We start from the raw sequence: 21,971 nt of genomic DNA, 5'->3' as shown, positions 1-21,971 counted from the left end.
TTTCTTTCTGTTTTGTTTCACACATTTAAATGCCATGGAAATGCTCCCCATGTCACCTTGCTACAACTAAAGTGGGACGTCTGTATTAGCTTGAAAATTAAGATGCTTATATTATTAGTGTCAGTTATGGCCATTAGCCAGACAAACCATCTTGACCTTCCCAGAGATAGCTGGATCATCATTTCAGCTGATTAATCTCCGTATTCATTGGCTATGACAACTCATGACCTTTCTGAACCATTTTGAACCTCAAATCACTGGGAAAACAGCATTCAAAGTCTCTCTCAGGAACGAGACTTGTCTCCAGGTTTATGCTCTTCTTTCTCTTTCTTCCCTGGTAATCTCCGTGTCCTTATAATTACACAGTCCCCAGACACTGATTATGAGAGACCCATGTAAGAACACGTATATCCTTCATTTGCAGGAGAGTTACTACCTACAAGAGCTCTGCTGTGCTTTTCAAAATTGCCTTAAAGTGGAAGGTATAAACTTAAGAAATCAAGGTTTCCATCCACTTTCCCTGTCTCCTGGCCTTTCATGCTGCTCCCAGCTTACTCCCTTCCCTGGTCCTAATGTTAGCATTAGCCCTGTGAAAATGTTGCTTGTTCTGTCTGTACTCTTGTTTTTTCAAGTCAAGTTTATTAAGGTTTATTTTACACACAGTAAAATTCACCCTAATTTTTAATGGAAAGTTTTATGCATTTTAACAAATGCATACATTGTTTAACAACTGCTACAATCAAATAGTACAGTTCTGTGTCCCCATGAAGCTCTCTCAAGCCCCTTTGTGGTCACCTTCTTGCCCCATCCTCACCCCAGCCAACCACTAACCTTTCTGTCCCTTTGTTTTGCCTCTTCCAGAATGGTCTATAAATACATATCATGTAGTCTTTTGAGCCTGGCTTCTCTCACTAAGAAGACTAATGCGTTGGAGAATCATCCACATGATTTTGGTTGCTGAGCCGCATTCCGTTGTGCAGATGTTTATGCAGTTACCAGGTGTGAAGGATGTTTGGGTGGTTTTTGGTGATATGAAGAAAGTAAAAACATTAATGCACAGGTTTTTGTGTGGACCTACATTTCCATTCTCCTTGGGTAAATAACTAGTTGCCCCTGGTTAATAAAATAAAATTTTATTATTTTATATTTTATAAACTATCTTATAGTTTATATATTTTATTATTTTAAAGTTGCCCCTTAAGCGACTGTATACCATCTTTAACTTTGCTGTTTATACTCATTCTCTTTTTGGGAGGACAAAGCGTACCATTGAAAGTTAAAGACTGTTGTTTCCTCCCTTCAAGCTAGTTTCCTGCCCACTGAGGATCAGGAAGGCATCCCCTCTCTCCCTTACTTACATACTGTCCCCACCCACCCCACCCCCCAACTGCCACATTCCTGTTCCTAACACACCCTGCTGCTGCCTGCTGCACTGTCTTCAGGAGCCCTGTTCTTACCCAGTAGTAGGTCAGAGGCCCTGTCTTGGTTCCCCCTTCCCCCACCCCAGCTCTTGGCTAAGCTGCAAACCTGCTGGCCTAGCATTACAGATGCCGGAACAAGGAGGGGCAGGGGGCCATGCAATGCAGAGCAAGCACTTAATCTTATTAACTTGTATTGAGGTTACTTGGGGTTTATTTGCTGGTGGCTCAGCTCTGCGCTGGACAGTGTTGCAAGAGACTGTGGGTTCTTAAACTGAAAGCCACGGATTCTAGGATACTTGTCTTCCTAAACATTCAAGAATAAGTAACTAGTACTTACTTCACCATGGGGTAAGTGTTTTAAAAGGCCTAAGGTGATGCCTTTATCTCTCATCCTACCCCAGGGCTAGGCCTGCCAGACTTGAAAACCTGGCTGAGTCCCTGGGGGAAAATTGAATTTACACTGTCCCAGGAAAGACTGAGGTTAGACACAAGGAAGTCCTGGTACAAAGTCTTGCCAGCAGCTTCCTGAGAGGACCTGATAAATGCAGGTCGCCCTAAGTCTGCTCTGAACCAACCAGGGATATTCATTGTAAGGTCAGTTAACCCTTAGTCCTCCCAGCAGCTCTCCGATTTACATCTGCCCTATTACCTGGCCCACAGAGACTCACATTTCCTTGTTTGGGAAAATACGTTTTGACCAGTGCAGGAAAAAACATGGTTTGGAATTTTTGCTTAAATCGTTAAACTAAAATTCCACCTATTAAATGAATTCAGCTCCGGTCTAAACTAGCAAATGTCAAGATTATTTGGATAACCTTATAATCACTGTACTTACAGACAGGAAATGGTAAGAGGGAGAGTGGTAACACCCATCTTGTTGAAACATAGCTACCCTGTTGAAACGCTTCCTTTTAGGGTCAAGTGCAATTTGGCTTTGTTAACAAATACTAGCTAGAGTTGGGAATGCTGTGATAACATACTGTTGAATAGGCTAAGATAGGCATTAACACAAATGATTTTCACACAATGTAATTTTTAATGTCTATCATACAGCTGTTAACAGCATAGTTACACATGGGCCTAGAGCAGCACATTCACGATGGTTCTCAGCACTCCTGAGGGGAGAGAGTTCCAGGCCCCTTGTCAGAGGTGGCTGACTCCCTCAGCATTTTCAATGTGGACCATTCTTTGGTCTCAAAGAGACTCAGAAGTCTAATTAAATTAAACCTGGGACCAAAGTCTGACAGTGTCCAAATATCTTTGATCTGATCTTATGCCGGGGAGAATTAGAGCCCCAGAACATACCCCAGGCAGCACCAGAAGTTTTTTTCTCCCCACTGAACACTTCAGAACAGTAACAAAGTCATTATCTCCTTCCCCTAAAAGCTTCCTTTTTTTTTCTTTTCTGAGAGAAGTTAAAATTTCTCTTGCCATCACTAGCTCGGGAAGATGGACGGTCTCAAGGAATCTTCTTTAATACAGAGGCATTCCAGAAATATTGCTTTGCAGGATGGGTATTTGGGAAAAGAAACAGGAAGAATCTCCCAGAGGATACCTTGCGCTCCACTGTAGACCATACGTGTGGTCCATGGAGGCTGTCATGGCCACCTGTGTGGGTATTCCTGGGCCCCTCAAGAGGTGAGGCCTGGTCTCCAAAGGATGGACTCTTATCTGATTGTTGCTCCTCTTCCAGTAAAGGGCAACCACCTAACCCAGTGCTTCGGCAGACAAGCCAAAGGAGGTCAGCTGGCACTTGAGGGGTGATATGTTGCCGGAACATGCAAATAACCTGACTTCCTCAGCCCATGGCTCACTCCAGGCTAACTGAAGGCATGGGACTGTGACACAAAAGTAGCCTTTAACTGTGTTTTTGGTGAGAAAGTAATCCCCTGTCTTTAGGTTATTTTGCCCCATGATTGAAGGCTTCCTCTTGTGAAGCCCTCAGTGCTTTGAGAGTGCATTACTCTTAGAAAAGTATAATGCCCCCCCTCCTTCCACAATTACACAAATAAAATGGCTGACCTGTCGATCTTGGCATTAAAAAAAAAAAAAAAAAAAAAAAGATGACAACACGGCCAGGACATTTTTTAGACTTCTCTGCCTGTGTACCGAGTGACGCTTTGGATACAGAATGAAGCAACTTGGAGCTCGTGATGGCATACACTTTAAAGGGGAGCTGCCCTCATGTGTGGCCAGTAGCTTCAGGGTGGAACTGAATTCATGTGCTATGAAGAGTGATCCGTGAAGAGTCCACCATGAGGGCATATCCAAAAGTAGTGGGCCTGAGTAGGGGTTCGTTCATTTTTAGGTCATTCAACAAATGTTTGCCAAATGCTTTTAGGGATCCTAAACTTTAAATCCCACCATCCAGAAGAGTCTCTGTAAAATTGCCATCCTCCTTGGGAGATTCAGATTGGATGGGCGTGTATCCACTTTTTGGAGTCCGCTACTTCTCCGTGTTCAGGAGGGGAGGGTGCCCCGGGGCCATCAGCCAGCCTCTGGGGCCTGGCCCGCATCCGCACCCTCAGCTTCCACCTGGTTACTCTTGCCCAACTTTTTCAGACTCTCCAAAAAGGCCTTCCAAGTCTCCGACACACTCTTTTCCAGAAGCCAGCCCTCACTCTCACACTCAGGGTCTTCCGGGTTGGACACACTTTCCAGTGCTGTGTGTAGGTAGCGCAGGCCAATTGTGATGGTCACCTGGTGGGGAGAAGAGATTTAGAGGAGGTCTGGGAGAAGGAGCTAGGGGCTGGAGCTATTAGGAAACTGTGCAGGCCACCAGCCTCTTCAACCCTAGGGCCCCACAAGTGTGACAGGATCTCTGGAGTCTGGGTCGGTTGAGGGCCTGCACACCAGCCTGGCCTCATGCTCAAGATAGCTGCCTCTTCTCCAGCCTCATCTCCAGCCCCATTCTCCTCTCTCTCTGGTCACTCTGGGCTCCTTAGGGTCCCATCCACACTTCTTCCCTCTAGTTTTTACCATTTGCTGTTTGCCTAGAACATTGTTCCTCTCCACATTCACCTGTTAATTCAGCTTCAGCCTTCCGTGAGTGGCCCTGCTACTCACTCTCCTTCCTCCTCTCAGGTTTCACATTCTGAGAGCATTAGTCCCAGGCTTCTCCTCATAACCACCCCATTCCTAGCACAGTGCTTGGCCCGTACTGGGTGTTGGGTAACTATTTGCTATACAAAATTAAAGTCACCCCCTTCTCAGCAAACAGTACCACTGTATGTGGTTTCCTCTACTTCTGTTATTTTGATTCGTGCAGGGATGAGTGGGTGATTAGTTTGCATTTGTTCACTAGCAGTCATTGCAGCAGGCTATGGAGCCAAAATGCCTGGGTTCAAATCCCAGTCCTGGCACTTGGCAAGCCATGTGACTAAGAAGCCTCAGTTAACTCATCTGGTTTACAGATTTTCAGATGGAGTGTCTCCGCCGCGTGTGCATGCTGTGTCATGTCAGTAGCAGTAGAGCGCGGTACGTGGTGTGCAGTAAGGATGAATAGACATGTCGGCCGTGGTTGGTTGTTAGTGTGGTAAGTACTGTTTCCACTGTTCTAATGTATTGTGTTACCCACTTGTTTCTACACAGATTCCTGGTTTTATTCTCTTACACACTGTGAGGTGGTAAGGCCTGCTTACAGAGAATGTCCACCCCCTAATCCATCTCATTCATTCAGTCTCCCAGCCCCTAGAACAGCGCCCCATGGCCGTAGGGCCTCAAGAAACATCTACTGAATCAATGCTCAAGGAGTATTTTATCATTGCAATAGTAGATGACATTAGTAACTAATAGCTTTAGGTTTTTGTTATTGTCATTGTCTATTGAAAGTTTTATAAAAATATTTTTATGGTGGAAAAACTCACCTCCAGGAGGTCCTTCTGGTATGCATGCTCCCACTCTGATCCCCTCCTGCTTTCCTGAAGGGGGCTTACTGCTGCATTATGAACTTTGCACTTGGTAATGGTTTTCCCTGTGGTTCATGAGTTAGGTGTCACCTCCTAACTGGATTGTGAGGCCCAGCAGGGCAAGACTCAGGCCAGAGTCCTAGCATTAGTAGTTCAGCCACCCTTGTGCCCATCACAGAGTTCGGCTAACCAAAGACCTCAACTAAAAATCAAGGGCATTTACTCCCTGTTTCCAGTGAGCCCGTCCTCATCTCATACAGTCATTAGCTCCCTAGAATGGTGAGCAAACTGAGAGGCAACCGGTGGGACCCCATTTTCCCACTGACTTCTGTTATCCTTTCAGACTTCTTTTCATGGGTTTTCAGGGGACACGACCTTCTGACCTTCTAGCAGTAAGCTTCTCGCCCAGCTCAACCCACTCATACCCAAGACTGTGCCTCAAGGAGTCAATGGCCAATAAAACGATATTCATGTGCCTCAACAATAAAAGAAGCCCTCCCTTCCCAACCAGCCCATCCCCAGATTTTACAGTACCTCTAATGGGATGTAGTGAGTTAGAAGCAGTCATCTCAGCCAAGGGCACAACTAAGTGTGAACTTCCATAGCACTAAGAGAACAACTTACTTAAAGGAAACTTTCAGTGAATCTTCTCTAATGGACAAACTTTCCCCACCTAAGGCTTCTTGCTTTGTACTTGTGAATCTGGGGGTCTGGATTTTCTGCTGTTAGCACAAAGCAGGAGCCCCTAAGTCACCCTCTCTACCCCCACGGTTTATCACTCCCTAATACTTGCTTTCATTCAGCACCCAGGACAGCACCTAGCAGTCCAAGAACTAACTCTTCAATAAATGAATAAGTGGCTACATCCCAAACTCTTCTGTACAGAGAGGAATTAAGCCTTACAGGTGAAATCAGATGAACACACTAATTAGAATAACAGCTAAATTGCTACCAGAGTCTCCAGAGAATCACAAATCCAAACAGCTCCCATTTCCTGAACACAATGTACGTATTATCTCCTTTTGCCCCCCAGGAGTCCCAAAGCTAATGCTATCGGCACCCTATAACAGAGAGGTTAAATAACTTTCCACAACCTCAGACTGAAAAAACAAAGGCACAGGATGAACCTCTAAAACGTGCAAAGTGAAGGAAGCCAGACAGGAAAGTTACATATTGTGATGACATTTATATAAAATGTCCAGAATAGATAAATACACAAGAACAGAGCACAGATTAACGGTTGCCAGGGGCTGGGGTGAAAGAGATGGGGAGTATGCTCCTTAATGGGTATGAGCTTCTCTTTGGGAGTGATGAAAATCTAGAGCTAGATAGAGGTCATGGTTACACAACATTGTGAATGTACTAACTGCCACTGAATTGCTCACTTTAAATTGTTCATTTTATGTTCCATGAATTTCACCTCAACAAACTACTTTTTGAGTCATAGGAAAGAAACAAAAAATAATGAAGGTGCTGGGATTGAAACTTAGGCCTGCCTGACCCACAGCTAGGCTAAGGGCTGGTGCCAAGGAGAGAGACAAGCACTCCAGGCCAGGCCCCACCCATGAAATCCAAATGGAGCAGGTGGCTCCCACTTCCTCGCCCCCACCTGGCCCAAAGCCTACCTCAAAGAGCCAGACAAGGAGGGTGACAGCACCCATGGAGTTCATGAGGCTGCTGTAGTAGTTCAGCAGGGCGGCCCTGCAGCCATTCACCCATAGGTTCAGCTCCTCTGTCTGGTGGTCGTAGCTGTAATGCGCTGAGTTGTTGGTGAGCTGGTACTGAATGCAGGGCCGTGGTGAGCTGGGGTTGCAGCAGCTGAAGGGAACGCCATCCACCAGGTATCGCCCATCCACATTGCTCTTGATGCGACTAGAGGAGAAAGATGGCTTGAGAGAGGCTTCTTGGATTTCTCACCAGGAGCCAACTCCCCCCATCCCCTGACTCTGAAAATCTATAATATTCATTCATCCATTTGTTCATTCATTCATTCTTGATAAATATTTGTTGTGCATCTACTATGTGCCAGCCACTGTTCTAGGAGCTGAAGATAGAGAAATGATGGGGCGCCTGGGTGGCTCAGTTGTTAAGCATCTGCCTTTAGCTCAGGTCATGATTCCAGGGTCCTGGGATTGAGCCCCACATCGGGCTCCCTGCTCAGCAGGAAGCCTGCTTCTCCCTCTCCCACCCCACCCCCTGCTTGTGTTCCCTCTCTCACTGTGTCTCTCTCTGTCAAATAAATAAAATCTTTTAAAAAAGAGAGAGAGAGAGAAATTACCCTAGAAAACCAATCTTCCTGCCTTCCTAGAGCTAATGTCCTACAGGGTTGAGACAGATGATGAATCAAGAAGCAAGTCAGTAAGAAATGTAGAAATTCATCCAACCACCCTGTGGACTGCCAGGCCCTGGCCTGCAGGGATTATTTGGAGCCATGTCAAGCTGGTAGGAAGAGGAACAGGACAGGTGGTGACTAGGACAAGACTTGCCAACAACCTTTAGCCCCCAGCCCTGTCTCCAACCTTCTGTCTCCCAATAACAAGTCACTGGGAACCAAGGCCCCCTCTGGCCAGACCAGTTCTATTCAAGAGATGTTTCCAGAAGTCCTGCTCTGGCCCGGGTCTGTGTGCGGGCAGGGAATGAGACTGGACAGTCACAGTCCTTGTCGTCAGCTTGCTTGATGTCCACAGTGAACTCTGCCTGTGGCCAGGTGGGCTCTCCTTACTCACCTGAAGGATGCAGTGCACATTACTTCTGCACTTCCATTTTTACTATGTTTTTGGTTAGGGCGTACCATACATTCATCTGGGTTGAGAATTCAAAAGGGGCAGACATCTTTACAGTGAAGGCTCTCCCCATCCTCTTCAGGCATCTGGGTATGTCCTGTCTGACCTGAGTGCAGTTACCCAGATGTCTTATGTGCAAGACGTCATCAAGCTTCATACTTAAGATCTGTGCGAGTGTATGCCTGCCATCTTGAGTACCAAGTTTTTTTTAATTTGCACATGAACAATACATTACATAATAGTGGCATACTTTTACAATGCAAGAATAGAAAGCATGTAATTATTTAAAGTAGAAATTATAATTCCACTTCTGGGTATTCAAAGAAAATGAGAACATTAACTCGAAGAGCACCTGGCTGGCTCAGTCATTGGAGCATGTGACTCTTGATCTCGGGGTTGTGAGTTCAGGCCCCACATTGAGTGTAGAGGTTACTTAAAAATAAAATCTTGAAAGAAGAAGATATTAAGTTGAAAAGATATATGTATCCCTGTGTTCACTCCAGCATTATTTATAAAAGCCAAAACATGGCAACAACTTAAGTGTCCATTGATGGGTGAATGGATAAAGAAACTTTACCACACAATGGTATATTATTCAGCTATTAAAAAAAAAAATCTTTAAAAGAAATCTATAAAAAAAGAAATCTTGCCATTTGAAACAACACGTATGGACCTTGAGGACATTATGCCAAGTGAAATAATAAAGACAAATACAATTTGATCTCACTTATATGTGGACTCTAAAAACAAAACAAGCCAAAAAAACAAGTTTATAGATACAGAGAATATTTGTGGTTACCAGAGGCAGGTGAGATAGGTGGGTAAAATGGCTGTTGGTGACCAAAGTAGATGCTTCCAGTTATAAATAAATAAGTCCTGGGGATGTAATATACAGCATGGTGACTATAGTTAATAATGCTGTATATCCTATTTGAAAGCTGCCAAGAGAGTTCATCTTGAAGTTTCTTATCACCAGAAAAAAAATTCTCTAACTATATATCGTGATGGATGCTAGCTAGATTTATTGTGGTGATAACTTTGCATTTTATTCAAACAAAAAATCGTATGTTGTATCCAAAACTAATATAATGTTGCATGTCAACTATACCTCAATAATATATAAGTAAATAATAGAAATTGTTTTCAATGGGCGCCTGGGTGGCTCAGTTAAGCGTCTGCCTTTGGCTCAGGTCACGATCTCAGGGTCCTGGGATTGAGCCCGCATGGGGCTCCCTGCTCAGTGGGAAGCATGCTTCTCCCTCACCCTCTGCCCCTCCCCCCACTTGTGCTCTCGCTCTCTTTCTCTCTCATGCGCTCTCTCAAATAAATAAAATCTTCAAAAAACATTAATAAAAAGAAATTCTTTTCAACAATGTTCATTGAAATGTTAATTTCAATATTTAGCTTCTAAATGTCCATGTTTAGTCTGCCACTCATTCTTGTCCCTTGACCTCCAGGTACACCCAGCTGTAGCCAACTGTCTGTCCTTCTAAAAAGGTTTCATACGGGGCATCTGGGTGACTCAGTCATTGGGCATCTGCCTTTGGCTCAGGTCATAATCCCAGGGTCCTGGAATCAAAACTCGCATCAGGGTCCCTGTTCGGCGGGAAGCCTGGTTCTCCCTCTCCCACTCCCCGACTTGTGTTCCCTCTCTCGGCTGTGTCTCTATCAAATAAGTAAAATCTTTCAATAAATAAATATAAATAATAAAAAGGCTTCATACATGAAAAGTAAACATAGAATCTGCAAATATTCTTATTCTTCCTGTTTTTTTACCCCGATGGTAATGTACTGTCTTGAACCTTTCTCTTTTCCTTTAGCAGAATCTTTGAGATCTTTTTATGTCTACTAGTGGAGTCTTCTCCAGGTTTTTTGTTTTGTGTTTTTTTTTTAATTAGTGATGGACATTCTTTTTTTTATTTTATTTTTTAAAAGATTTTATTTATTTATTTGACAGAGATCACAAGTAGGCAGAGAAGCGGGCAGAGAGAGAAGGGGAAACAGACTCCCTGCCAAGCAGAAAGCCCGATGTGGGGCTTGATCCCAGGACCCTGGGATCATGACCTGAGCTGAAGGCAGAGGTTTAACCCACTGAGCCACCCAGGCACCTCTGTCTTCCAGGTTTTTAATGAGCTGCATGGTATCACCATTGTACAGGTGATCCATGGAATACTAGTCAGTTCCCTACTGCTGGATATTTAGGGTTTTCCCAGTGGCCTGTCAATACAAACATTTTGGGTATTGTGAATATATCTAGAGGGTCAATTCCTAGAGAGGTATCCCTGCATCAAAGGGTGGGTCCATCTGTAATTACCCTAGATCCCTGCCATATTTCACTCTGGAGTTTGTACAATCACATCCCCAACAGACATGCATGAGACAACCTATCCTTCATGGCTATACCCACACAGGTTTGATTTTTGACCTTTGCCAACCTGATAGCTGGAAGATAGTATCTAACTTCCATTTTCCTCATTATGAATGAAGTTGAGTATCTTCTGCTATGTTGAAGGGTCATGTGTGGTTCCATTTCTGTGAACTGTCTGTTGATCAGTATAATTAAGACTTCAGGAATGTTCTGCACAATGTGGCCTCCTTGGTTCCAGAACAGTCCTTGCCTGGGTTATGGTGACCATATTTCCACACGCTCTCCAGTCCCTCTACTCCCTGGGCAGGACCCTTGCCCAGAGAAAGGGTGGGTCTGGGTACACAGGAGATCCAGAACAGTGGTAAGAGCAGGATCACCTGTACTTACTCCCAGTCCATTCCTCTGGACAAGTTCCTCTGCCTCTCTAGGCCTCAGCTTCCTCATCTGTAAAATGGAGTTGATATGAGATCGTATGAAGGCATGCATGTAAAAAGTCTTGGAAGAGTGGCTGGTACGTAGTAAGTTCGCAACAAGCATGGACTCATGGCCAAGCCTAGGTGAGACGATGGAGCAGGAGCCTTCACATGTGCTCAGTGTGCTCTCAGGAAACAGCTGTGACAATGAACAGACCACTCAACACCACTGGGCAGTAGACACTTAGGAGCAGGTGGCAGGGTTTCTGCCAACCAAGAAGAGACTATGAGAGTCTTCTGTGGGGACAGCAACCATGTCTGTAAGAGCACAGCTCACTGCTGACCTGAGGCAAGCCCTATTAGACATTTGTCGCTGACTAAATTGGTTGCTACTGAAGTTCTTCCTTGAGTCTAACTGAGTGCACCGAGACACAGTGGGAGCAGAAACCACTCTGCTCTCTCCCTGCAGACCCAGCTCAGCATCTGGTGGTGGGACCCTGGGTGGTCCAAGTTGGGAAGACTGAAGCAGAAAGGCTATCAGTTTGGGATTCCTGTCCCCCTCTTGAGCCAGCAGTCCCTGCCCAACTGAGCAGACAGTAATCTCCCATCCCCAGTCTCTTGATGCTGGGGGTCTCTGAGCTCAATTTCTGTCTGTCCTTTTTCCTGACCTGCAGGCTGTCCCTTTAGCTTTCTCCCACCATCACAACATCCCACCTGGGCCATTCCCAATATCCCCATGAGAAGAGTGAAGATAGTAGAGGGACCCAGACTTTGAGTCCCAAGTCTACCTTTCTGATCTGTGGAACTTCATCCTCTGGACCTCTGTGAGTTGGGGATTACTCTCTTGGGAGCTGTGGGGAGCTTTAAATGAGGCAAGGTGTGGAATGCACTTGACACAGGCCCTCAGAGAATGCCCATGGCCAGGTAGGCAGGACCTTGCAATCCACCAGATTGTTCTACAGAAGTGGTGAACAAGAAGTGGGAGACTAGCCCATAGCAGTTGCCCACTCCTCCCCTCAGAGATTCTTCAGAGTCTCTTAGGTCCTTCCTGTCTGTTGGAGGTTCTTGCTCCTTATGCACTCTCCAGGCGTATTAAGTTGGGGTAAAGCCTACGGACCTGCCTCATACATATTACATGTGTATCTGAAGTGAAGGCCAGGCTTGCAGTTGTGTGAGCTGAGGCCAGTGAGGCTCTGAGCTACCCTTACTCTGCAGGCTGGCCTTCTGGAGAGCCCTTATCTTTCCTCCTCACCTAGCTCACTCCCCCAAGTGGAAAAATCACCTTGCTAGCCTTGTTAAGACAAAGCTACGTCTCCCCTCAGATTGGGATTCTCTGAATTAGGATTGTGTCTTCCCCCTCAGACTGGGGCTCCCTGAGGACTAGGCTCTGTCTCCCCTCAGACTGGGGCTCCCTGAGGACAAGGCTGTGTCTCCCCCTCAGACTGGGCTACCTGACTGCAGGGCTGTGTCTCCCCCCTCAGACTGGGGTTCCCTGAGGACAAGGCTGTGTCTCCCCTCAGACTGGAGCTCCCTGAGGGCAGGGCTGTGTCTCCCATTTGTGTCTTCCCTCATCACCTGCAGTACTTTATGTCCAGTCACATTAAAAAAAAAAAAAAAAACATCTTTAAGGAAATGCTAATACTATACTGCTGTATATCAACTGCTATCTGTGTATTATTCCATTTACTTTCTACTGCGCCCCTGTCATGTCATTTCTCAGATGAGATAACTGAGTCTGACAAAGGCCAGGTGAATTGCCAAGGTTCCCACAAGTGTCACTTAGCATTCCAGTTGGGGACTGATTCATTATCAGTTATATTCCTGCCTTCCCTACTCCACACCACTGTTTATTTCCATATGCCTTTCCTTGTTCATTTATTGATTTACCTCCTAAATTACGTTGGTTTTTCCAGGAAAACTCTGACATGATGATTTTCCCAAGCATATATGACTTGGCTGTGGCTGAGTATGCTAGAAAACAGGTCTTATCTTAATCAAGACCCTTACAAGCCCTGGTGAGCCCTGAGCAGAGCAAGATTTGTAGCCTGGGAAATACTCTGATATAAATAGCCAGCTCACCACCTAAGGAGCTCTCCTTGCCTGGCTTTGTCTTAAGAGGGTGAGTGGGGCCTTAATCTGTCGTTGGAACCAGGACAAGCAGTAAGTAAACAAGGTGATGCTTCTAGAGGAGAGTGGGGTGTGGGACCTACCTCCAGAGGTGTGAGACCCCAACAGATCCTAGGCTGGGTGCCCAGGGAAGTTTCACCCTCTATCAAGTCAGACCTGCCTCCCCTATGCTGTCCTGAGCACTGTCCTCAGGCATTTCCAGTCTGAGGGGAGAAGAAACTACACAGCCCTCAAGAAGCCCCAGTCTGAGTGGGGAGATACAGTCCTGCCCTCAGGAAGCCTCAGTCTGATGGGAGGAGACATAGTCCTGCCCTCAGGAGAACACCACTCTGAGGAGGAGACACAGCACAGTCCTCAAGGAATCCCAGTCTGAAGGGAAACTCAGTCTTGCCTTTGGGGAGCTCCTAGCCAAGGTCTGGTCTTCATGAAATCTCTGTAAATTGTTCAGAAAGAGTGAACAGGAGTCTGTAGCCTGTGGATTCCCTGAGTGGGACGGGAAACTGAGAGAGCTTGATGCCAACTTCTCCTTCAGACTGAGGGCTCCAGGCCAACCCCTCCTGGCTGTGACAGTGCCTGGTGCTAAGGCCTCTCACCCCAAGACACTAAAGCTCTGCTCATCCTGAAATCAGGGGACACTTTGAAGGAATTGCTATAAACTGGCTGAAGACTTCACTCTCTTCATGTGATGCATTAAGATATACAAGGCACCCCAGGAAGTGTTCTTGCTAAAACCAAACCTGAATCCAAGCCCACCTCAGCCCTAACTACTGGCTTATGGGGACATAAGAACAACTTAGATGACACCACTTGGCTGCTGTTGCCCGGCTGAGAATGTAAGGAATTCTTTAGGATGAATAGCCCCATTCCTTCAATACACACATGGCATGACAGTAACTGTTCTAGAGTAAAAGAAACAAAAGTGGGGGTGCCTGGGTGGCTCAGTGGATTAAGTCTCTGCCTTTGGCTCAGGTCATGATCTCAGAGTCCTGGGAACGAGCCCCCCGTATGAGGCTCTCTGCTCATCAGGGAGCCTGCTTCCTCCTCTCTCTCTCTGCCTGCCTCTCTGCCTACTTGTGATCTCTGCCTGTCAAATAAATAAATAAAATCTTAAAAAAAAAAAAAAAAAGAAACAAACAAAGGTGATCAAAGAACCAAATGCGCAATGTGGGCTTTGTTTTGCTCCTGATTTGAACAAACCAACTGGAAAAGATAGTTTGAGGCAATCAGAGAAGACTGAACAGACCAGATGATCTTGCTGCTAGTTTTGTTGGTCATGATTACTATTGTGCTTATATCAAACAAAAACAAAAAGACAAAAAAACAAACCCTCTTTACCTGTTAGAAATGCCTCCACAAGTATTTACAGGTGAAAGGAAACCATGCCCAGGATTTGCTTTAAGATACTCAGGAGATGGTGCCTGGGTGGCTCAGGGGGTTAAAGCCTCTGCCTTTGGCTCAGGTCGTGACCGAGCCCCGCATCGGGCTCTCTGCTCAGCAGGGAGGCTGATTCCCTCTCTCTCTGCCTGCTTCTCTGCCTACTTGTGATCTCTGTCTGTCAAATAAATAAATAAAATCTTAAAAAAAAAAAAAAAAAAAAAAAGATACTCCGAGGGGATAATGTGTGTTTGGGAGAATGGTAGAAATGAAACAAGAAAACAAGAATGTGTGTTCTGTTGAAGCTAAGAGAGGTGTACGTGGAAAGCCATCATCTCTCTACTTTTGTGAATGCTTGAAATTTTCCATGATGAAAGTCAAAAATGCAATAAAATAAAATAAGCACTGAATAGGAACTACAAACCTCTGTCTTGATAACTTACCTTGAAGATTCAGGGGCTGAGAGGGACAGCATCCCTGGACATGGCTTCTCCCTCCGAGGGCTTCCCCCAGTTATAAGGGAGCATGTCTCCCCACCCACAGGAGCACCAGTCCAGAGCTGGTGAGAAGGTAGACACAGGGTAGAGCGAGCCCCAAGCCTCGCTTGCCACAGGCCGCAGGCAGCCTCGCTAGTGTCTCTGGTTTCTGTGCGGCCACCTCACGATTATCTAGGACCTGAGCACAGAAGAACTGGAATCCAGTCAATCCACAGAAGTTTCTCAAGCCTAGGTCATCTCTGCCGACACCTTCCACTGTCCCTCTGGAGGAGGACGACATTGATGACAAGAAGAGAGAGAAAGACAGGATGAGAGAAGACAGCGTGGCCTGGATAATTCCAAGTTTCAGTCGGTAAGGGCACAGATTCATCTAACACTGAAGCTATGCAAGGTGACTTCGACATCACTGGCAAGCAGCATGGTCATCTGGAAGGAGCAGAATTACAACCTGGCCTTCCATCCAACAGGATATCATTTGTCCATAAAAGGGAAGGACAGTCTAACAAATGTAGCAACATGGTTGAACTTCAAAAACATTATGCTAAGTCAGAGGAGCCAGGCCCCAAAGGACCAATATTATATGATTTCATTCAAATGAGGTGTCCAGAAGAGGGAGGAATATAGAGACAGAGAGGAGACAGTGGTTCTTTAGAGGCAGGCCATGGGAGGCCAGGATACAGGCCATCCCTGCCCCATGATGAAAATGTTCTAGAGTGAGCTATGGTATTGACTGGTAGCACAGCTCTGTGGACATGCCAAAAACCATTGAACTGTCCTCTTTCAGTGGGTGAGTTGTAAGGAATGTGAATGATATCAATAAGCCTGGTTTTTAAAAATCGACCCCTGCTTCTTGCTGTGAGATTCAACCTGAGGCTCCCATCCTATAAAATATAGAAGTAAAATAGATATATTTTTCCTATAAATAAAATAGATAAAGAAATAAAAATAGAATAATAATAGTAATAATAATAATAATAGAATAATAGAATAGAAAGAGAAATAAAATAGATATATATTTCCTATAAAATAGAGAAAACAATACCTAACAGAAGAGCAACACCTAAAAGAATTATAAACTCCCCAGGGAGGGGTTTTGTGCAGAATGAATGTGGGACCTGACAACAGAGTGATAGGGCAGACTGGGGGTGGGGTGTGACCAGCAGGCTATTTGCCTGGGACTGCCGGGGTGGGGCAGATGGGGAGATTCTAAACTCATAAAAATCTGGGGTGGAGCGCCTGGGTGGCTCAGTGGGTTAGGCTTCTGCCTTCACTCAGGCTCTCTGCTTAGTGGAAGTCTACTTCTCCCTCTCCCTCTACCCCGAGCCCCTGCCTATTCTCTCTCTCTCTCTCTCTCTCTCTTTTTCTCACCGTCTCTCTCAAGTGGATAAAAAAAAGAAATATTTTTTGGGGCACCTGGGTGGCTCAGTAGGTTAAGCCTACTATTGCCCCCCCCACCCCCGCCTGCTTCTCTGCCTACTTGTGATCTATCTGTCAAATAAATAAATAAAATCTTTTAAAAAACAAAAAAAAAAGATTCTCAAAAAAAAAAATAAAAAGAAATCTTTTTAAAAAATCTTCAATTGAGGGGCGCTTGGGTGGCTCAGTGGGTTAAGCCGCTGCCTTCGGCTCAGGTCGTGATCTCAGAGTCCTGGGATCAAGCCCCGCATCGGGCTCTTTGCTCAGCAGGGAGCCTGCTTCCTCCTCTCTCTCTGCCTGCCTCTCTGCCTGCTTGTGATCTCCATCTGTCAAATAAATAAATAAAATCTTAAAAAAAAATCTTCAATTGATATTGTTTAGTCCAGGAGCCTTCAGGAAACAGTCCTTGATCTTAAAGATCCCCCTAAGAAATCTCTAAACACCAGCCACCCCTCCATGGGTTTTGTTTTTTGCTTTTTGGTTTTTTTTTTTAAGATTTTATTTATTTATCTGACAGAGAGAGCACAAGCGGGCAGAGCAGCAGGCAGAGGGAGAAAGGGAGAGGGAGAAACAGGCTTCCCGCTGAGCAGGGAGCCCAAAGTGGGGCTCTATCCCAGGACCCTGGGACCATGACCCAAGCCAAAGGCAGCCGCCCAACTGACTGAGCCACCCAGGCACCGCACCCCTCCATGTTTGCGAGGACCACAAGCTCTGTGCTCAGTTTGTCAGGGGACCATTGGTGGAGGGGCATTGCTTGGGAGGTCCCAGGGAGCCCTGTGTGCAGGAACCCAGTTCCACCTTTCAGCACCCAGGCTGGAAATGTTTTCTGTAGCCCAGTCCAGCAAGGTGTGCATAGTATGGAATGAAGAGAGATGTCCCAGGGGCAGAGCCTCCAGAAAGGACCAGAAGTCATTGGCACTAGACACTGCCCTACCTAGGACCAGTGTCACTGGAGGAGCTTGGTGCATTTTCTGCAGTCTTCCCACCTCCAACCAGCTCACTGCTCCTGAGATTACCTCTCAGAGTCTTTAGGGTCAAGGAGGAAACTGAGGCTACCCCAGCCTTTTTATTGGCTAGTCTGAATTTGGTGGGGAGAGGAAAAAGAGAGAAAAGTGAAGAATTCCTTAAAAAAATTTTTGGTGAAAGGAGTGTCTAGGTGGCTCAGTTGATTAATAAGTGTCTGCCTTCAGCTCAGGTCATGATCCCGGGGTCCTGGGATCGAGCCCCACATCAAGCTCCCTGCTCAGTGGGGAGTCTGCTTCTCTTTCTCCCACTCCCCCCGCTTGTTCTTTCTCTCTGTGTGTCAAATAAACAAATAAACCCTTTAAAAAAAAAAAAAGTCTTGGGGCACCTGGCTGGCTCAGTGGGTTAAGCCTCTGCCTTCGGCTCAGGTCATGGTCTCAGGGTCCTGGGAGTAAGCCCCACTCTCTGCTCCACGAGGGGCTTGCTTCCCCACCCCCACCCCCGCCTGCCTCTTTGCCTACTTGTGATCTCTGTCAAATAAATAAATAAAATCTTAAAAAAAAAAAGTCTTGGTGGAAGATGCCGCTTCTCCCTGGTCCTGCCCTCTGGCCAGGACCCACCCCTGCCTCTCTTGGTTCTGCTGCCTCTGGATCCCTCCACTGAGGGTGCTGCTGAGAAAACCCAGAGAAAGTAAATGCTTCCTACTTCCCACCACTTGGCCTCCCCAAAAACAAATACACTTGATTGTTCAGAGGAGGATTTTCAGGGGCCAGCTTTGTCAGGAAAACTAATAATTCTCCTAAATAAAGAAGTCAAGACATGAAAAAAATGTGAGCACCTGGAAAGGGAAGAAAGGCCACTCCACACCCCAGGAGCCTCCCCTCACTCACAGGTGTTGTCCACTGGTCAAACATGAGAATTTGCAGAAAGCAATGACGTGGTCCTCTCTCTGTGAAGGTGACCCTATGAGACTGTACCCTTAGCACAGGAGGGTGACCTCGAGGGAGGTTTTGGAAAGGAGAAAGGCATTTCAGTTCTAACATTGCGTCTTAAGACCAGCTTTATGGAAAGTTACAGCCAACAGGTACACTTTCCACCTGGAAACTTAGTCTAAGGAAAGTAAGAGAGAGACCAGAGACAAAGAGACAGAAGCCAAAGCCTACTCCAGTGTTACCAGAAGAGGCAAATTAGAACACCCTAAATGCCTAAGGGTGTCCTTTCAGTGAGTGTAAGATGATGCATCACTGAAACACGATCCCTTTACACAAATACTTGATGATCTCACTGACCTGTAAAATCTAAAAAAACAAACACATAGAAAGAGAGACTAGACTGGTGGTTGCGGTTGCTGGGGGCAGGGAGAGGGAAAGGGAGTTGTTGGGTGAAAGGGTGCAAACTTCCAGTGATAAGATGAGTAAGTTCTGGGGATCTTCTACACAACATGGCGATTATAGTTAACTACCCTGTGTTAGATCCTTGAAACTTGCTAAGGGAGTTCTCACCACAAAAAAGCAATGGCCATTACGTGCCATGATGCACGTGTCAGCTAACGTGACCATAGTAATCACTTTGCAATACCTAAGTCTATCAAATCAACATGTTCTGTGCCTTAAACACACGCTAGGCTATTTGTCAATTATATTTAAACAAAGCTGGGGAGAAAACAGTTGTTTTGGACATTATGCAAATATTACGTGATCATATTACAAAATGGGGCGCTCAGTTGTATTTATTCCATGGTTATGCTATTTATTATGTAAATGTTAACAAGACTAAACCAAAATGGGAGGAAATTAAAGCCATTAGTCTGTGGTGGGTGAGAATCTGGCTTGAATTCTTTTTCCTGTTTTTGTTTCTCTTAATGTTGTCACCGCATTTTTTTGTGTAGCTGAGAAACTTTTTTTAAGTCAGCGAGTTAGGATAGCTTCACTCCAGCAAGTTGGTATGAAGCATTGAGGTGGTTCGGATCAAGCCTGCTGTTTGCCTGACAATGCAGATAAGCCAGCCATTGGGAGTAGAACAAGCTGGAGAATTTCTCTGCTCCGGGCCAAGAGGAGATTTGGGGATTACAGAGAGATTTTGTACATCTCTCCTGCAACTAACTCTGTGCAGAAGGCAATCAAGGAAAATGACAGGAAAAAGTAAAGCCCTTTCTTATTTGCTCACAAAGGCTGTTTCAGCTTCACCCCCTCTCCCACTCCCATGCCCAGGAATTCTGCTTGTCCCTCCTGCAGCAGATTGTGTGAGTCCTGCCACCTTGTGCTGTCCCTGCAAGACCTGTCACCTAGGAAGGGCAAAGCGATTTACCAGCCTCTCCTTGACTGGAGATTTGTAGCAGTAATCCCCACCCACAGAGAAAATAGAAGCCCCAACAGTGACCTTCAGTCTGACTTTCCTTCCATCTGAGGTGCAGCTAAGCTAGCCCATCTGGGCTTCCTGGGTGTTGTCCGGGCTTCAGCCGTGCTCTGCAGCTGGCGTGCCCAGCACCCTGTGTGCAAGTCCCCCTGGACTCACCAGTCTTACCCAGGACCAACCTGGATGAACAGCTGACCCCTTGCCTCAGCCAGGGAATGGGTTGTATGGGATGGAAAGAAGAGGTGAGGACGAGCCACAGGCTCAGGGCAGGCCACCCTTTCCCTGGAAAATGACTTGAGACCCATAATGGTGGGTCTTTTGGGAAGAGCAGCGGGCCGGAGTCAGCCGCTCTCACCTCCACCTCTAGCTCACCAGTACTACGTCGCACCTCAGGATTTTATTTTTATTCACACCACAAATACTCTAGAAACATTATTGTGTCACACTATCGTGATTCAAGAAGTACACACCAGGGCGCCTGGGTGGCTCAGTGGTTAAGCCGCTGCCTTCGGCTCAGGTCATGATCTCAGGGTCCTGGGATCGAGTCCCGCATCGGGCTCTCTGCTCAGCAGGGAGCCTGCTTCCTCCTCTCTCTCTCTCTCTCTGCCTGCCTCTCTGCCTACTTGTGATTTCTCTCTGTCAAATAAATAAATAAAATCTTTAAAAAAAAAAAAAAAAAGAAGTACACACCAGCAGGCATTTAATAGGCACCTGCTGTATGCCAGGCTCTAGATGAAGCTAGGAGGTGACCTCTCAAGATTATCTATTCCAGTGCCTTCATTTAAAAGATGGGCAAGCAGGGGACCGGAGTAGCAAGTGACTTACCCAAGGTCACAAGCTAAGTTACAACACATCCTAGACTATAGCCTGGACCTCCTGACTGCCCTGTCCTCTGCTCTTTCCACCATATCCAAGGACAAACATCTTGAGATGCTCCGAGTCAGAAGGTTGGAAAACAAGGGGAACTAACCAGGACATTTAAGTTCTGGGACTGAATGCATGAACTTTGAGTGAATAAGATGAACCAAGTGACATCTCAGTATTTGTGATCTGTGAGTGCCCCATCCCTACTGAATGAAGCAGACTCACATTCCTGGCTGTGTCTTCCTCCCTGGAGACTCCTATCCAAGCAACTTCTATAACTCGACACCTTCCTCCGACAGCCATTCCTGCCAGACATTAGGTGGAACATATGACATCGCCATCTTTATAGGTAAAAAATGTTAGCATATTGGCAACTTTCTATAGGCCAAGTGAATCCAGACTCTCACACAGAGCACCCCCATGGGCCTCCAAGTCCCCATCTAGCTCTGACCCCAGGACAGGAGACCCACTCACTCTTTGACTTCTTTGGAGGAGAAGTCCAGGTAGCGATTGCTGATCCACTGAATCTCAAACCAGTCTCGAAAGCCATTGTTGCCACAGCATTTGAACTCAATCTGCAGCATGTCGATGGTCTTCTTCATGAAACACCTGCCAGGGGTATCTGTGTCTCGGTAGTACTTCATGCCATTCTTGAGCCCGTGGGCCAGGGTGCTCTCCAGGGAGCCCCGCATGAGGAAGCAGCAGAGGGTCACCAGCAAGAGGGCAATGTTGAAGAGGACACAGACAGCCAAGTATGGCTTCAGCCAGGGCTTCCACTTGGCGTACTTGGCAGGGTCCAGGGCGTCATAGCAGATCTTGCCCGCCAGAGAGTTGAAGACACAGGATAGCATCCCCATCCCTATCAAGGAGTTGGGCACAAAATGGCTCTCTGAATTATTCATCACTTCACTCCTCTTCCGCAGTTCGATCTTAAGGAATAGCCCTAGGCTGAAGATGACGATGCCAGCCAACACCGAGAGCCAGTTCATGAGCCAGAGCCCTTGGGCCAATTTCACCCGCTTCATCTGGTCAAATTTGACCTTCAGCAGCGCCATGCTTGCCGAGTGCAGTCCAGGCAGCTTCCCACAGCACAGCTCCCACTCCTGACCTTTGTGAGCCTGGAGGCTGAAAACTCAGGGCCTTGGGAAGGGAGCAGATTGCCCACGCTGCAGGGAGCCACCCTGGGAGCTGCCCATGTTGAGCTCCTTCCCCTGGGACCCCCAGGGACGTAGTCGTGGTAATGGGCTGCAGAGGCGCAGCTCAGGAAGGGGCCCAGTCTCTGCGATGTTCCTACAGCTTCCTTCCTGGCCAAGCAGAGAGAGCCTGAACGCTGCAGATTAAAAGTGGGGACCACAAGACATCTCGCTAATCTCATTAGCCAGGTTCATCCCATTAGATAAAGCTGTGCCAGTTTCAGAGCATGGCCAAGAGGAGCCTAAACAGACACCCTGGAGCAGAGAGCTCTGGGTTCAGCTTGAAGAA

At 46.4% G+C, this 21,971-nt stretch overlaps 1 protein-coding gene across 1 annotated transcript; it reads right to left on the bottom strand.

Moving 5' to 3' along the window:
- Positions 1-2,336: 2,336 nt before the first annotated feature.
- Positions 2,337-21,737, bottom strand: PRPH2 (peripherin 2). Its single transcript, XM_059400447.1, has 3 exons — positions 20,964-21,737; positions 6,955-7,201; positions 2,337-4,121 (listed from the first exon to the last, which is right to left on the bottom strand). The coding sequence occupies exons 1-3, from the start codon at positions 21,542-21,544 to the stop codon at positions 3,909-3,911; spliced, it is 1,041 nt and encodes a 346-aa protein (XP_059256430.1). The 5' UTR covers positions 21,545-21,737; the 3' UTR covers positions 2,337-3,908.
- Positions 21,738-21,971: the final 234 nt, after the last annotated feature.

The sequence above is a fragment of the Mustela nigripes genome, chromosome 5 (assembly GCF_022355385.1).
Source record: "Mustela nigripes isolate SB6536 chromosome 5, MUSNIG.SB6536, whole genome shotgun sequence".
Classification (NCBI taxonomy): domain Eukaryota; kingdom Metazoa; phylum Chordata; class Mammalia; order Carnivora; family Mustelidae; genus Mustela; species Mustela nigripes.
This window is presented reverse-complemented; position numbering and strand designations above follow the sequence as displayed.

Coding starts and splice junctions, on each gene's coding strand:
- PRPH2 (XM_059400447.1), bottom strand. CDS start 21,544: ATGGCGCTGCTGAAGGTCAAATTTGACCAGATGAAGCGGGTGAAATTG. Junction 7,202..20,963: donor TCCTCCAAAGAAGTCAAAGA/GTGAGTGGGTCT, acceptor TTTCTCCTCTAG/TCGCATCAAGAGCAATGTGG. Junction 4,122..6,954: donor TCCTTGTCTGGCTCTTTGAG/GTAGGCTTTGGG, acceptor TCTCCCCACCAG/GTGACCATCACAATTGGCCT.